Here is a 16016-nt window from a genome sequence, read left to right on the forward strand (position 1 = left end):
TGTTCCAAGTGCTTTTGGACAGACTCCAGTGTTATTTCTCCTCATTTAGACCCGGCTGGAGTGCCCTGAGCTCAGGCCAGCATCCACATCTCTTAACCCAAGGCAGCCTCCTTTGGAGCAAAACGAGGAATCAAGCTTCACAGATGAAGGTGGGCTGGGAAATTCCGTTCTGAAGAGCAGCCTGACTGAAGTCCTTAATTTAGAGAGAGAAATGCCGATGCTGCTGGTGGATGGAACACCCCCTACCGGGGGCTCCTGATCACACAGATCGTGGAATTGAGGGAGACAAGGAGAAAGGCTGAAGACCCTGGGCTTCAGGATTGCGACGGGCTTTCTTTCCTGTCCTGCAGCCAACACCCATGCTCCGGGACAGTCCCTTCCTACCCCGTCTGCCCTCACACACTGGATTGTAATAATAATACCACCATGTTTATACATCTTGTCTTTTCAGATGGATTCAGTGAGCTCTCTTTGCGGACGCTTTGTGTCATGTCTGTCTTCGTATTTCCAAAGGCCTAATGTTACTAATGTCTAACATTTACTAAACCCTCAACGAATGTTTGTTAAAACATGAATGAATGGCTGATGGATGGACGGATGGATGGATGGAGTCACACCCTAATGACAGAGAGTTAAAGGATTTTAAAATTTTGAGACAAACATTGGCCACCTCTCCAGCCAGGAATGGAGAGCACTTCTAAAACATACTGAAGTTATTTGCTCAGAAACTAAACAGGAAAATGTGTTTATATTTTTCCAATTACTTCTTTCTACTTGAAGTAAAATTCCCCTTTCTTCACTTCACTCCTCTTGTGTTCTGGAAATTCTAGGGGTAGAGGTCTGGGAATAGGCACCATGACATTGGGCTGGGTCAGCTCACCCAGGGGAAACCATCATTTGAACTAGTTTTTCTCCAAATGTGGTCAGCAGACCACTTGTGTCAGAATCCTCTGGAGTGCTTGATAAAAATGCAGATTCCTAGATTCCATATCTGACTTAATGAATCAGAATCTCAAAGGCCTACAAATCTCAATTTTAAACAAGCTCTCCAGTGTGGCCACGCAACACTGAAGTCTGATGAGCACTGGTTAGAATCTCAGTGGTTCTGTCCTGTGGGAAAAGTATGGGTTAGGCGCCATCTCTGTGGATTCAGCATCTGTTCTAGACAATAACAACAACAATACTAATAACATTAAAGCTAGCAACGGCCGACACAGGAGGGTATCCTATGAGCCAGGCACCTTGTAAAACACATGACACACATTTTCTCAGTGAAACTTCACCCCTGTTCACGGAGGTGGCATTGCCACGCCAGTTTTACAGACGACAAAACTGAGACTTTGAGGGGTAAAGTGACGTGCAGAAGTGGGCTACAGAGCCTGAGCCCCGAGCCCAGGCTCTTAACTATATGATGCTACAGTGTCACCTATTCAGCAATCAGGGAAGTGACATGAGAAGGAGCAAAGCATCTAACTTTCAGAGCTGTGTTGAAACAGAACAGAGGGAAACAAAGACAACTCCCTAGTGTGGCCAGGAAGGACATGGGGCACAGCGACTCGTGGATAAGCTCAGCTTCGGAAGGGCCATCTCCCACCCCTCCACCTCCGGGCCTCTGCCAACAGACTGGAGACAGCATCTGATAGGATTCCATGGGAGCTTCAGACGGGCTCCCAGGCTGGCTCACAACGATGGGAGCCTTGGGCTTCTATAGACAGAGGGCTGGGGCTCCTGACGCCAAGTTCTGGGTGATAAAAGGGTGGAGGGAAGGAATAAGGACTGTCTTTCCAGGCCAGAGAGCCTACCAACGCCTCCCCACCTCGAGGTTTCCACTTTGAGAGAAAATCTACACGCTTTCTCCTACCCCTGGCTGTGATGAACTAAATCTCACACCTGTCTTGGTGGTGATAATGAAATATTATCCGCCTGTCACTTGATCTACATGTTGTGTGTATTCTCAGACTTTAATGAGCTCGTATTTGTCTTCTGTAGCAAAAATATTTCTTTGAGTCTCTCCTTTTTCAAATTGGGGTGAGCAGTTCAAGTAAAGATCTCTCACTATTAAAAAGACAGTCTTGCTCCCCGGCACGTCTGTCCGAACCGTTTCTACTACTTCGCAGGGGCCATGGTAGGTGAAGTTTGTCCCTTCAGAAGCAGCCAATGCTTCCTGAGTTTAAGTTGGTGGTCATATGGCTGGGGGTGTTGGGAGAATTTGAAAGCCATGGGAGTAAGAAGGTAGGAATCCATAAATTGTTTTGGGGGGATATTTTTTCAACAGGGTTGCTCGTCTAAGTACCAGAAGATCCAGAAAGTAGTTCAGTGAAAAATCTCCCAAGTTTCCCAAGGAAGGTACTTAGTACCATTCTAGATGCATCGGAGAGAAGTTCATTCATTCCACATCATGGCTGGCTTAGGTCAGTGGCTCTCAAAGAGAACCGGCCTCAGCATCCTCTGGAAATTTCCTAGAATCTGCATCAGCATTCTCTGGAAATTTACAAGAGATACAAATTCTTGCATCCTACCCCAGACCTGCGGAATCAACCGGGGTAGGGTTTAGCAATCTGTGTGTAATCAAGCCCTCCAGGTGGTTTTGCTGCAAGCTAACATTTTGGAACCACTAGCGTCTGTAGGCATTAGAGCTTCTTTCTCTCATCGAGGAACTCAGGTTGAAAAAGGCTGTTATGGGCTTCCAATATCTATATCCATATTTATATCTATATTTATATCAGTTTAAAATATAAAAAAAAAGACTATCACTTTAAACTTGAGATTTTTAAAAAATGGAGAGCATTCCTAGATGGGAAAATGGTTTGCCTCTTCCAGCTCCCTTTGGAAGTGCGCTCTATTATTTTCCCCATTCATGACGTTTATAACAGATGTGTTCACTGCAGCTGCTCCCCAGGCCTGGGCGGCTGCTCTTACCCACCCACTGCTACGTTTAGAGACCCACACAGCTCTTCAGAGAACTGGAAAAGCAGGACAGAGCTTGGGGCAGAACTTCCCCCCCCCCCACTCCACCCCCAAACAAACAAAACAGTGATGTAATTAGCGTGCTACAGGATTGGATCTGCAGTTGATGAGGAACAACTTTAATATTTATCAATAAACAGCAAAGTGCTGAGCACACCTCCTAGGGAAGTAATTAACCATAAAAAAGGATACTCTGCACAGAGGAATCTCCTCCAAAAAAAGACCTCAGTTAATTGTGAATTGCTTACATACAGCAGGTGAGACAGAATCCATGCCTACCCCTCTCACCTGACACAAGCAACTCTGAATTAACTGGGAGTTTCTTTTTATAAACACAGGGCAGAGCATTTTTTTCTTGGTGGTTAATTACTTCCTTGGGAGGTTGCTTTAATAGTTCCCATAACAAGGCCATTATTGTCTTTAGCATAATCACTGCCTCATTTGCTTTTGTGCCCTGCCTTTCCGGGTGCCTCTTGCCTCTGCCTGCCAGGAGGGGCCCTGAACTGTGCTCCTTGGGCCGTCCTCAGGCTGGAGACTTGCAGGGTTCCTTCTCCAGCCCCACCACTTCAGGAATTCGGTTTTCTCCTGGTGGGAGCTGGGATCAGGGTGGGGCTGGTGGAGAGGGAAGTGGGTGGCACAGGGCACATTGCGGGAGACTTAGTCCCCCTCCCCTGGGCGCACCGTTCCAGCCTGTTTGCTAAGCTTTCAGCTGCTGACACCAGCGACAGGGAAGAAAGCTAGGACAGCAGCTCCTTTCTGGAAGAGGAAGGAGTGGATCTGAAAACAACCGCTTTGCTTGGTGAAACCACCAGGGACCGGAAGCAAAAACAGTGAACATTACCAGGAAAACTAGTGCAATTTTGACCGTCTCTCTCGGGGGAAAAAAATGTATATGGAGTTACGGCTCACTTTATTCAAAAATGAATTAAAGTGGCTTCTATTTTGGCTCTGTTTCAGGAAGGTAAATGAATGAACGGGAGCTCTGTAAACTGCATCAATCTATAAACTTCTTTTTGACTGGGGTACTCCTATCAGCACATGCACATTTGTGGACTTACAAATTGTAGACACGTTACAACTGCAATCATAGGTTATGGAAAGTGTAAAATGTCTATCAGGAGGATGAAGAAAAAGAAAAATAGTGTGTCTGATACTTTCAGCCTTAACCCAATGGATTGCACCTCACTCTGGACATCAGTGAAGCTTACTGACCCCTTGGGGCCAGGAGGGCAGGGGCTGACAGTCCCAGAGCCCAGGGACTGGCACATGCAAGACAATACATATTTTTGTTAGATAACCAGACTCATACCCTCTTATACCCTGAAATAGCTTCTGCCCTGAGGGGATTCTGAGCAGTTAGTCCTTTTGGTAGGGGTGGATGACAAGCTGGTACCAATGTTACGGGAGCATGAATCTGTGTTCTCAGGAAATCAGGTGGTCCATATTGCTACTGCACCCCCACTTAGCCCCAGAATCTTAGCACTCCACCAGGAAACAACACAGGAAAATTCAGCTAGGCGTACAGAACAGAGGTTAGCAAACTTCCTGCAAGGGGTCAGAGAGTGAACATTTTAGGCTTCGTCTCGGCCAACTAACCAACATTGCCTTTGAGGGTGAAAGCAGGACTAACATAAATGAATAGTCGTGTCTGTGCTCCACCAAAACTCTACCTATGGACACTGAAATTTGAATTCCACATAGTTTTCATGTGTTGTGAAATATTCTCCTTCTTTAGGTTTTATTCCCCCCAACCGTTAAAAATGTAAAAACCATCTTTTGCTCGCAGGCCGGTACAAAACCGGGCGGCGGGTCGGATTCGGCCCAAGGGCTGTGGTTTGCCAACCACTGGGTAGAACACGGACTTTGGAGGCAGAGCTGGGTTTGGGTCATGATTTTACTATTGGTGACGAAGTTATCTTTAAGAAGTTACTTAATTGCTCTCTAGGCCTTCCTTGGTTTCCTCATTTGTAAAAGTAACATCTCAAAGGGCTGGAAGGATGAAGGGATGCACTGCTCACCACCTCTTAGCTCAGGGTGAGCACATACTGTCATCACCAGCACAGATTCGTTTGTAACTCCCTGCCCTGGAAGGCCTGGCAGGGACGGTCACCCAAAGGCAAAGCCAGGGCCCGGCCACCTTTCTGTGGCAACGTGTACTTGAGAAACCAAAGCCAGCATCCAATCCCAGTGCCTCCAGCCCATGTCTCCAGGAGTCCCCACTGGCCTGAGGATGCCCGTTCTCTGCTGCGCTTGCTTCAAAGGAAATGTTACAACAACATTTGACAATAGCTGAGGGGAGGTCTTTCAGGATAAAGGACTCATGATGACCATCTATAAACAATGCTCTGCTCTTGAGGGGCTGGGAGTTAGAAGACGCTTGCTCACCTCCCTCATTATCCTTGTTATCCGCACAGGAGGTTTCCATGGCAACGTTGCATCCAGGCCCTCTCCAGCCGGTCTGGCAGACACACTGCCAGCTGTTCTGACCCAGTGTGCATCTCCCGTTGCCGTTGCACAAATCGGGGCAGCCATCTGGTTGGAGAAATGGAGAGAATGAGAAGGAGGAACGTGAGGCCGCGCTGGGGCAGCAGGGGAGCCATGCAAAGGGGGAGCAAGGCCACAGGGCAGCCGCTGGGCCAGCCGCGGAGTGGGGCCCGGACCTGCCTTGGGAAGAGTCGGGGAAGCAGGCGACACATGCGGTTGCAAGACGTTAGCAGGGGCCCAGATGCAGAAGATCCCCAATGACACTGACCTGTGCGTAGGGGTCTGAGGCAACCTTCCCAAAGTGGGGAACATTCCGGAAAGCTAAACTAGCCCTGAGCTTACAACACACCTAGCTAGGCCATTATTTCCAGCCCGCTGGCTCCGGATGGATGCTACCTCAAGAAAAATCTTTTCTTTCTTTCTGTTTTCAGAAGAGCCTTCTGCAGAAGAGAGAAAATTCCCTATCAACCCAGAGTGGAGGCAGAGTGCCCTCCATCTTTCAGAATTTTAAAGCTAAATTTACATGCGATTAGCACGAGCTTCTTATGACCAAGAGCTGGATGGTTCTGCTGGGCTATTTTCATATTTTTGTAGTATTTCGCTTTAAGGGGCGCTTAAAAATGTTGGCTGCCAATCATTCAACCTATTTATGGCATGATTTTAAAATACTGCAGGATCGGAAGGCTGGGGAAAGAGTAGGTGCTGAGTGCCATGAATCGGGAAAAGAGAGAGGGATGCTCATGCCCGTGGGGGACGGCAGTGGGGTTCGAGTGATTCCTATTTTGTGGTTTTCTTTTCCTTTTGGGTGTGTGTGTGTGTGAAATCAGCAGCCTACCTCATTCCCTAATTGCTCCAGCACCCAAAACAATTGCAGCTATTACTCTCCTGACCTAAGCGTGGGCAAAGAGAGCCTGGATGAGGAAAGAAGAGAAAGAGCTGGGGGCACTATAGTGTGATGGGGAGTCTCTGTGGCAGAGCCTCTGTCGCCATTTATAAGATGTAGAGAGAAGCACAGGATTGGTAGGATGTGGCCACACTCACAAAACCTACTTGCTGGCAAGAATTCCTAGATACGTTTTTATTTTTCTTCCCTTTAACGGCTTTACTGAGGTGTAATTTACATACCATAAAATTCACCCGTTTTAAGTGTACTGTACAAGGCAATGACTTCGAGGAAATTTACGGCATTGTGCAACCTAGGTATGTTTCCCTACTACCTTTAAGACCATTAATTTAATTGTCCTCAGAAAATAACTCTCCTGAATCTCTCTCTCTCTCTCTCTCACTCTGTCTTGACATCTGCTACCATCTCTATCTCCATCTCTTTCTATATCTATTTTTAAACTACACAAAGAGCAGGGTAGCTTGGGCCATGGCGGAGGGAGCACTTTGTAATTGATGGAGGTAATTGATTTGAAACCTTTGTGGCCCACATCTTCTGAATCGAAAGTGTGCATCTCCCCCTACTTCTCTCTCCAGCGTTCCAGAGGCCGTCACCTGGCAGCCTTCCTCTCTTCCCTCGAGTACCCCTTACAAGAACGGGAATAAACCTAATTTGTGCAAGTGGCAGCGGTGGGAATTTAAAGGACTCCTCCTAAGAAGAAAGGGCTGGAGGGTTTGAAATTGAGTTGAAATTTACTTCTTTAAGGAGTTTCGCTCCTCAATGCTTATTCTCTCCCATCCTTTCCAGAATGTGGTATGCATGGGTTAGGACCTGGGAGAACAAGGTAAGCAACAGAGGAGACGTGCTACATGCAGAAGTCTCTGTAAGGAAGACGAGCTGTCTTGAGAGGAGGAATGAGGAGATGATTACCAGCGAATCTTTTCTTTAGTTGAAGAACCTGGCACTAAATGCAGGATGTGAGCAAATCATCAGTGTTTGCATATCTGAAAAAAGACTTAACTTGTCCCCATACCTATCCTCACAAAAAGAGTCACATTTCCATTCCTTCCTTACCAAGGAGGTGACCACAGCCCTACCTGGAATACCTGTGACTCTCCCCCTTTATACTTGGAGAGAGAGCGCCGGGAAGGGAGGCCAGCCCCAGTGGGTGTCAGAGAAATGCCACAAATATTTCTGCAGGAGCAAAATGCAACTCAGTAGGAAAAGCCCAAGGGACATTTCGCAAATTCCCGAGGAGAAGAGAGTATCTTCAACCTCCAGCCACCCCCAGCTTTACAGTTTCTACCAGTAAGTTTTAGGGAATGGATCCCACAGAATACACTACGAGAGACCTACCAGCATTCACCCGGCACGGTATCTATTATATGTGCTTTGCCATTTACCTACTTTGAGGTCTCATGTTTGAATAAAATCATGCACAAAGTCTCAACAGAAGCCTCACTGTGTAAGAAACCCACGTCCACTACATAAAAGCCAAATTTGCGAAGAACACTATACTAGCATGTCAGTCAGAGATATGCACTCAAAATATGCAGGCTCCTAGATTGAACAAGGCTTTTTTCCCCCTTCTCTTTCTCTCTCGATTCCCCCCCTTCTCCCCTGACCCACTGAAGCGAGATAAACAGACCACAGTCGTGGGTTTTCTCCACATCGTGTGAGGAAGATGAAAACACGAACAGTGGGAAGCTCGCAAATTTCTGAGAAGTTCTGGGGCAGCTGGGAATTAATGGACGGGACTTTGTTTTTTAGCTCCAAGAGGAAGAAAGCAGCCTTGGTGAATGCGTGGCGTTGCTAGGCAACCCCAAGCTACCCCCCAGCACAAGTTCCTTCTGCTGGTGGCCTTCTGAGGAGATGATTCGTTGTGTTTCTAAAGTGCAAAGCCAGCCTCCACTTAAGGGAAAACAAAACGTAGCAAGTAATTAGTCTGGAGGGCAAATGGGTATCAGGTAGTGGCTATTCTCTGGAGAGGAATCTGTAACTGGTGTTGAATTGGGCTTATGGGCTCATACTTTGGGATCCATGAGGTCTCCTGCATGGAGTCTTCTGGATTTCAGGCTAGCTAGCACTGCCCCTTCCCTGAGTGCCTAGCTCCGAGACCACCGATACGGGAGGCCTTAGGCACAGCTGTTTGATTCTGTGCAGGTGGCGAGCTGGCTGTTGGAGACTTCAGGTCCTATCGTGACCCTAGACTAGAGATTCTCAACTGAGGCAATTCTGTCCCCCATCCCTCCCTCCAGGGGACATGCGGCCATGTCTGGAGACACTTTTGATGATCACATCTAGGGGAGGATGCTACTGACACCTGGTGGGTAGAGGAAGGATGTTCAGCATCTTAAAATGCCTAGGACAGTCCCCACAACAAAGAATGATACAGCCCCGAATGTCAGTAGTGCTGAGCTTGAGAAAGCCTGCCCTTGATCTAAAGCTGCATGAGAGCTGAGATTTCCCTGTTTGCTGTTGCATCCCAGCACCTGCCCTAGTGTCAGGCACATAGTAGGTGCTTAAATGAACGGAAAACAATCGGGTGGTGCCAGTATCATTTCAGCCTGGCTCTCATCTATAGACTCTTCTGAGAGTGGTGAGAAGCTAGTGGGACTTCTTTCTCAAAGATCTAAGTCTTCTTCACAGAGAGAACTTTCAAGGGCAACAGTGATATCTTGGGATGGTTCTCTCGCACTTCCCATACTTTTGGCAGAGTGGAAATGGAATAGTTTCCAAGACTTTTCTACACACAGAATTCCAACCACTAGGAGAAGTATATCTGTTGGCACAGTTACCAGGTAGGCAGGCTTTTTGTCTTAACAAAAATTAGAGCTGATGCAGAAATTTGGGATTAAAAACAAAACAAAAGCCAAGCACACAGAGGACTCCTGAATTTTCAGCTCTTTCCCTGATCTCTGGACCTGGACTCCAGCTTGCATTTCAGCATCTCCATCTGTTCACTCACAAGCATCTCAAACTCAGCAGAATTCAGTGTCTTGATCTTTCTTCCCCTCCCAAACTCTGATTCCTTGATCAATGAGTGGCACCTGCATGTACACCCCACTGGCCGAGACTGAAACCTTGGAGTCACTGTTAATTACCCTCCCCCACCTCCTCTCTCATCTCACGTATCTGGTCAAAAACCAAGTCCTGCCTACTTTTCCTCTTTACTATAAGAAGCCCTACCTGCTCTTCCTAAATATCTCTAGAATCTGCTCTCCACTCCTACCCCTACTGTTACTACGTTAACCTAAGCCATCCTCATCTCTGGTTTAGACTCTGGTCAAAGCCATCTAACTGGTCTCCCTGCCTCCGGTCTTGCACCATCATCCATTTCTCTCTGTTCTGGACATTGCTGAAAATACTTCTAGAGCTTTCCATTGACCCTGGGGCAAAGTCTGAAGTCCCTACCCTGGCTTCCAGATCTTACATGAACTTGTTGTCAACACATCAGCCTAACTCAATATCACTTTAGGCTTTGTTCAGACTGAAGCCATTCGGCCTTTCCTCATCTGCCTAACTTCAACCCATCCTTCGCCCAAGTCATCTCCAGGGAGCCTTTCCAAAGCTCCCAAATCAAGGCTAGCTCCACCTGTCCTGGTACCTTTATCCTACCCTATCCTATCCCATCCACCACACTGAGTCCCAACTGTCTGGCAACTCCCTGATGCTTGCTAGCCCTTGTAGCAGCCCTTCCTTAAGACATTTTATTGTCACCTGCGGGAAAATTGTTGTAATAAAGGTACACATCATCATTCACTGCCCTTTGAATGGGGCCCCTAGAACTGTGCAGTGTACAACTGCTCTGGGCATTTCTGTTATGACGTAAACCTGTCAGGGCAGGGACCACGTCTATCTTGTTTACTCTTGGATTGCCAGTACTCAACACAGAGTCAGGGGATGCATGAACGAATGACTTTTGACCGAAATTAGCATCTCTAATGCCTTTGGCAGAGTGAAGATGGAATAGTTTCCAAGAATCTTCTACACACAAGATTCCAAAGACTGGGGGAAAAAAAAAAAATCCATCGACACAGTTACCAGATAGGCAGGCTTTCTGCCCCAACAAAAATTAGGCATGAGCAAAATAATGTCTACGGCACAGTAAAAAGGGGAGCATGAACGTACTTGAAGAAAGCTATACTTGCCATAAAAGGCTTTTCTAAAAAAGCATCAAGAAACATTCTGCCATGTGCAGCAACTGAGAGGTAGAAATAAGTGGCTAAAACGGTAGAAAGGATGTGGAGAGAGAAGGAGGATTTTAACATGCAACATCAGGCGCACCTTAGAAAAGCAGAGAGGGCAACACCCAGATGGGAATGCAGGTGAAAACACAGAACAGGCTGCATGCCAACACGGACAGATGACAAGGAAAGCCAGAGAAAGGAGACGTCCGTGCTTGGTTTAAGAGACCATTAGGAGAGCTACTGCAGCCTGGACTACATCCTTGTAGGAAGGCTTTTCTGAACCAAGGGGAAAACCTTAACCCAGTTCGGAGTCAGAGGTCTGAGATTAAAACCTAGATCTGCAAAAAAAAAACCCCCAAAAAACCTAGATCTGCCTCTTGTTGTCTGTGTGACCCTGAGCTGGTAGCTTCACCTTTCACCCCCGTCTGTAAAACTATATATCTTGCTAATAAATCTTATTTCGTGTCCTTCCCAACAGAATGCAACCTGCACGAGGGCTAGGATTTTTGCATCTCTTGTTCACTGAGGTATCCTCAGCGTCTAGAAAAATCGCTGGCGTATGACAGACACGCAATCAACGTTTGCTGAGTGAATGAATGAAGAGGGATGATGGTAATATTACTCTATACAGATGTCAGAGGGGTAAAATGAAATGATAAAGGCAAAGATTGAGCTTGAGCACACTGTAAATGCTCAGTAGAGAGCAGTACTTATAGTTGTTCATGTTGATATAATTTTTGATATTACAAATACTATAATTAGCAGCAGGCTTTTTGGGGGGGGGGCATAGTTTGAAGTGCAGGCCACTTTTTCTTGCCTCACCTCCAGATCAGGAAAAAAAAAAAAACAAGAGCCTAGCCTATTTGAAATTAAGAAATGGAGGCTTCTGGGGTGTCCTGAGTGTGCGATTGCATCACATTCTAGGAAATCCTCACTCCCCTTTGCCCACCACCCAAGAATCTAGTAATGTCACTAGAAGTGTTTTCAGAAAACCCACTGATGCTGAGGGTGGCTCTGAAGGGCAAGAGAGCTGAAGGTGAAATAAGTGATGACTTCCTTTTGGGCGGTATTGTACTTTTGCTTGTTAACTTAATGAGGGAACCCCCCCTCCCCCAACTGTTTTAAACATGACTGTTTTCTCACAGCTGCGCACTGTTGGAACTGAGGAACGGACACACACTGGAAATATGTAATAGAGTCTGCCGCTGCACTCCAGAACTCTTTAGACCTGCAAACAGCTGAGGTGCGGGGGAATCACTGGGGCTCTGGTGGCCGTTTCTACTAAACAGCAGCGACAAACGCTCAAAAATTAATCTGGTGTTTCGAGACACTCCGGGGAAAACTCCAACTAATTTGAGAAGACTGACAGCCAAAGAAGCATTCTGGTCCCAGAAAACAGCAAGGCTTGTCCTCTAGCTCATCTCTGTGAGCAGGAAGGAGTGGTGAAGAGGCACAGACTGGCAATGGGCGCTCAGCCATGAACCTGAGCTTGAACAACTGCCCCTGCTTTGTCAGAGAAGTTGTGGAAAATCCAGAGGCAGATGTTCCTCTTCGTTTCAACAGCGTGTGTATGTCTTTAAGGGTCTGCATAGGGGTGGGGGTGGAGGGGGAGGGGGAGGGCTGGGAAGGGCAGTGATCCTTTCCATGGTCTAACGTTCCTCTTTTGCTCATAAGGCAGAAGTCATGCCCCTCCACCCTGGCAGCAACAGAAACGGCAGGGCTTCCGTGAGGTGACGTAAGTTTGGATCCAGGTGTCAATGCCACATGTTTCCTGGACGCACCACGATTCTCACTGATCAGCATCATTTCTGTCAGTATGGGAAAAGGAAGGCAGCGGGCTCAGCCTTGGGCTCAGAAAACGAAATGTATCTTATTTTGTACTGTTTTGATGCTTCGAACTCTTATTAACACAATTTTTTTAGAAGTAGAAATCATGGACTTGCCTGGTGGCGCAGTGGATGAGAATCCACCTGCCAATGCAGGGGACACGGGTTCGAGCCCTGGTCTGGAAAGATCCCACATGCCGTGGAGCAACTAAGCCCGTGCGCCACAACTACCGAGCCTGTGCTCTAGAGCCCGCGAGCCAAAACTACTGAGCCTGCGTGCCACAACTACTGAAGCCCGTGCGCCTACAGCCCGTGCTCCACAACAAAGAGAAGCCACGGCAATGAGAAGCCTGCGCACCGCAACGAAGAGTAGCCCCCGCTCACTGCAGCTAGAGAAAGCCTGCATGCAGCAACGAAGACCCAACACGGCCAAAAAATAAATAAAATAAATTAAAAAAAAAAAGTAGAAATCATGAGGGGAGGAAACAGAGTTTAGGCGGCAGTAACCGGGAATAGCTCTTCTTGGGAGGGAAATCCCATGTCAATTGCTTAGTGGATTGGGACTGAGTCATTATCACCCGGTAGTACTGGGGTCCAACACAAGCCTTGCTTTCCTTGAGGGGAGCCTGCTTTCTTCCCCTGGAACAACACCTTTCTTTATCCCACTTCACCCAATCAGAGGAGGATGTCATGGGTAGTGATGCGCACATATCAGCAGGTTGCCAAGGCCCACAGCAACTGGGGCCACGATGAAACCCGCTGCCAATGAGCCAGGAGTTTCTCCCATCGCTTTAGATCACAGCACTGCTTCTCAAAGTGTGGTTCTGGCACCAGAAGCAGCAGCATCACCTGGGATCTCATTAGAAATGCACATTCTCAGGTTCCATCCCAGACCCACCACTCAGGACCTCTGGGGGGATGGGGCCAGGCAACCTGCATTTTAACAAGCCCTCCAGCAGGTTCCGATGGCTGTTGGGTGAGAACCACCGCTTTCAGGCTTAAGTCCTAACTCCTTAAAAGGGCTTCCAAGGCCCTGCCTGATAGGAACCCGTCCATTTCTCCCCTTCTCATCTCCTGTCACTTGAGTCTCTGCTCTGACCTTGGCCACGCTGCCCTCCTCTGTTCTAGAACATAGTCTGGATCCTCCTCCTTTTGCACTTTTGCAGATCCCTCTCCCTAAACTCTGCTCCCCGCACTCACTTGGCAAAGCCATTTATCCTTGTCTGAGCCAGCGGTCGCTCAGGGAAGGCTCTCTGACTTGCAGCTCAGGGTTCCCCCTCCATCACATGACTTCACAGCACCACCTACTCCTCCTGAAGCACTCACCATCATTCTGATTCCTCTTTTGTTTAGAGCAGTGGGTCTCCACTAGGCTGCGCATTAGAATCGCCTGGGAGCCTTGAAAAATCCGGACGCCAGGCTGCACCCCCAATTAAATCAGAATCTCTGAGGATGAGACCCAGGCATCAGTATTTTGATTTCTTGAGCTCCCCAAGTGGTTCCTCTGTGCAGCTGAGGTTGAGAAGCCTCAACGCTCATCTTCCCGGGAGCCTCCAAGCCTCCCGAGTGCAAAAGACTCTGACTCTGTGGTACAGGCTGTTTTCCCAGCACCTGGCATGAAAGCTGTTTGTTGAATGAATGCATAAATAAACCATGTGGTGCCTCTGCTGCTTCACTGGGCCCTTGATGCGGCAGGCAGGCCAAGGGAGAAGATTCCTGCGGGTCACACCCCAAGCCCCTGGATGGATGACACCTCCCCAAGCAAAAGAGACAGTTGGTTCCAGTACAGGGTCTAAAACTGAGCTGATGCCAGAGGCGGTGGAGGAGTGCTGGAGGAGTCCCTGCCTTTCACCTTGGAATAAACTGATCCCTCCTGACTGAGAGAGACAGGATAGAGCAGCCAGCGAGGGAGGACAGAGGCACGTTGGTAGATGAAGAGGGTAACAAGAGTTCCACAAAGGCAGGGATGACAATAATCAGAAAGCCCAATGGTTTAATTTGGTTCTTGGAGGATAATCAAGTTACTGTAGCTCGGGTTGCTTACTCCCACAGCTGTCCAGCAAATAATGAATGTGGTACCTCCCTGGTATGGAGATAGGAACAAAGGCACGGGCTTTGATCTCTTTTTCGTTATTTTTAACCATCCAATTTCTACACCCACTGAGCATCCCTATAGCCACAGGAGGCTCGTAAAAATACAAATAACACCTAGAAGGCCTGTGGGCACGGACTGGTTATTTACCGCAGGCGCAGGCTTATGGCTCCCTTTTAACTGCTGTTAAGATCAGGCTGATGATAAATTGCCCTGTATATTCTTTTGCTGTTTGCAGCCCAACTTTAGAAAATGTAAGGAAATCACTAAATGTTTGTTTCCTATAGATGTTAAAAGGGCTAGACAAAGAACCTGCCCCAGGACCGTAACTCTGGATTTTAGGAAGCTTTTAAGAGAATGACGACAATAATAGCAATTCCTCAACTAGACATTTCTGTGTGCCTTGGCACTCTTTTATATGCCTCTCTTGCATTAACTTACGGTTACAACAACCCTATGGTGTAGGCCCTAGTATTATTCCCATTTTACAGGAGAGGGAATGGAGGCACAGAAAAGTTAAGTAACTTGACCAAAGTGGCAGAGCTGGTTAGTGGTGGAGCCAGGATGTGAGGTCGGGCTCCAGAGTCTCTGCTCTCAACTAGGGGGACCGACTGTCCCCGTTTGCCTGGGACTGTCTGGGTTTTAGCCCTGAAAGTCCTGAGCCCCAGGAAACCCCTCAGTTGCATGCCACCTGGGATAACTGTCATTATCAAGGTCAGCGAGTGAGGGCTGGGCTCTTTTCACTGGTCGTCGTGGAGGCGAACACCCCCCCCAAGAGCAAGGGAGAGGGCACAGACTTTTATACTGGGTTACTTCTTTGAGGACGTTGGGCCCTCCAGCAGTATCTGTGGCCTCCTTGGGCCAAAGTACCAGGTCAGCCCAGTAACCATGTGGCAGTAGCGTGGTGAAGGCAGTGGGCTCTGAATCCAGCCCTATCCCTTGGCTGTATAATCTTAGGCAAAAATTATAAGCTCTTTATTCCTTAGTTTCTTCATCTATGAAACTAGGGCAAGAAGGGTACCTATCCTAGAGGGTTGTTGGGATTTAGAAGAGAGAATACATATCATATTACTTATCATACTTAGCATGAGTGTTAATAGGTGTTAGTGCACAAAAATACGCATGGTGTGTAAACCATGTGTAAATAGTAATATGATAGTAAATGATCCAGAACTGATAGCTATTATTATTAGTGTTGTTGTTAAAAGTAACCTTGAAGAAAACAAAAAAGAAAAAAAAGTAACCTCAAATAGTAGCAGAAGGGTCCCGTATGGCTTGGGAGAGCCTCTGATTGGCACTTGAATTGGTGATGGCGAGGGAGTGTCCGCTACTGTTTACACCAGGATCAGCGCAGTCAGTGGAGCAAAGACCCCAGGAAGGTGCCCTCCCAAGAGGAGGAAATGGAAATGAGAAAAGTGAGATAACTTCCTGAAAGGTACATGAGTAAGATGGGCACATAATGTGACACGCTATCTTCGGAATCCCCCTTAAATGCAAGAGGCATGTGAGGTGAAACCGTAAAGGATCCCAGGGCTGAGAAATCTCATTCAGGCTCAAAAAAGCATGTTAACAGA

The 16016-nt window shown here is 47.5% G+C and overlaps 1 protein-coding gene across 9 annotated transcripts in view; it reads right to left on the bottom strand.

The window, feature by feature from the left end:
- TENM2 (teneurin transmembrane protein 2) overlaps positions 1-16016 on the bottom strand; it is a 714433-nt gene that overhangs the window by 119898 nt on the left and 578519 nt on the right. For all 9 annotated transcript variants that reach the window (XM_067732909.1, XM_067732913.1, XM_067732908.1 and 6 more), the window contains one exon: positions 5353-5499. In XM_067732909.1, coding sequence (XP_067589010.1) covers positions 5353-5499 — 147 coding nt within the window. The remainder of the gene's footprint in view (positions 1-5352; positions 5500-16016) is intronic.

Source organism: Pseudorca crassidens, chromosome 3, assembly GCF_039906515.1.
Source record: "Pseudorca crassidens isolate mPseCra1 chromosome 3, mPseCra1.hap1, whole genome shotgun sequence".
In the NCBI taxonomy this organism is placed as follows: domain Eukaryota; kingdom Metazoa; phylum Chordata; class Mammalia; order Artiodactyla; family Delphinidae; genus Pseudorca; species Pseudorca crassidens.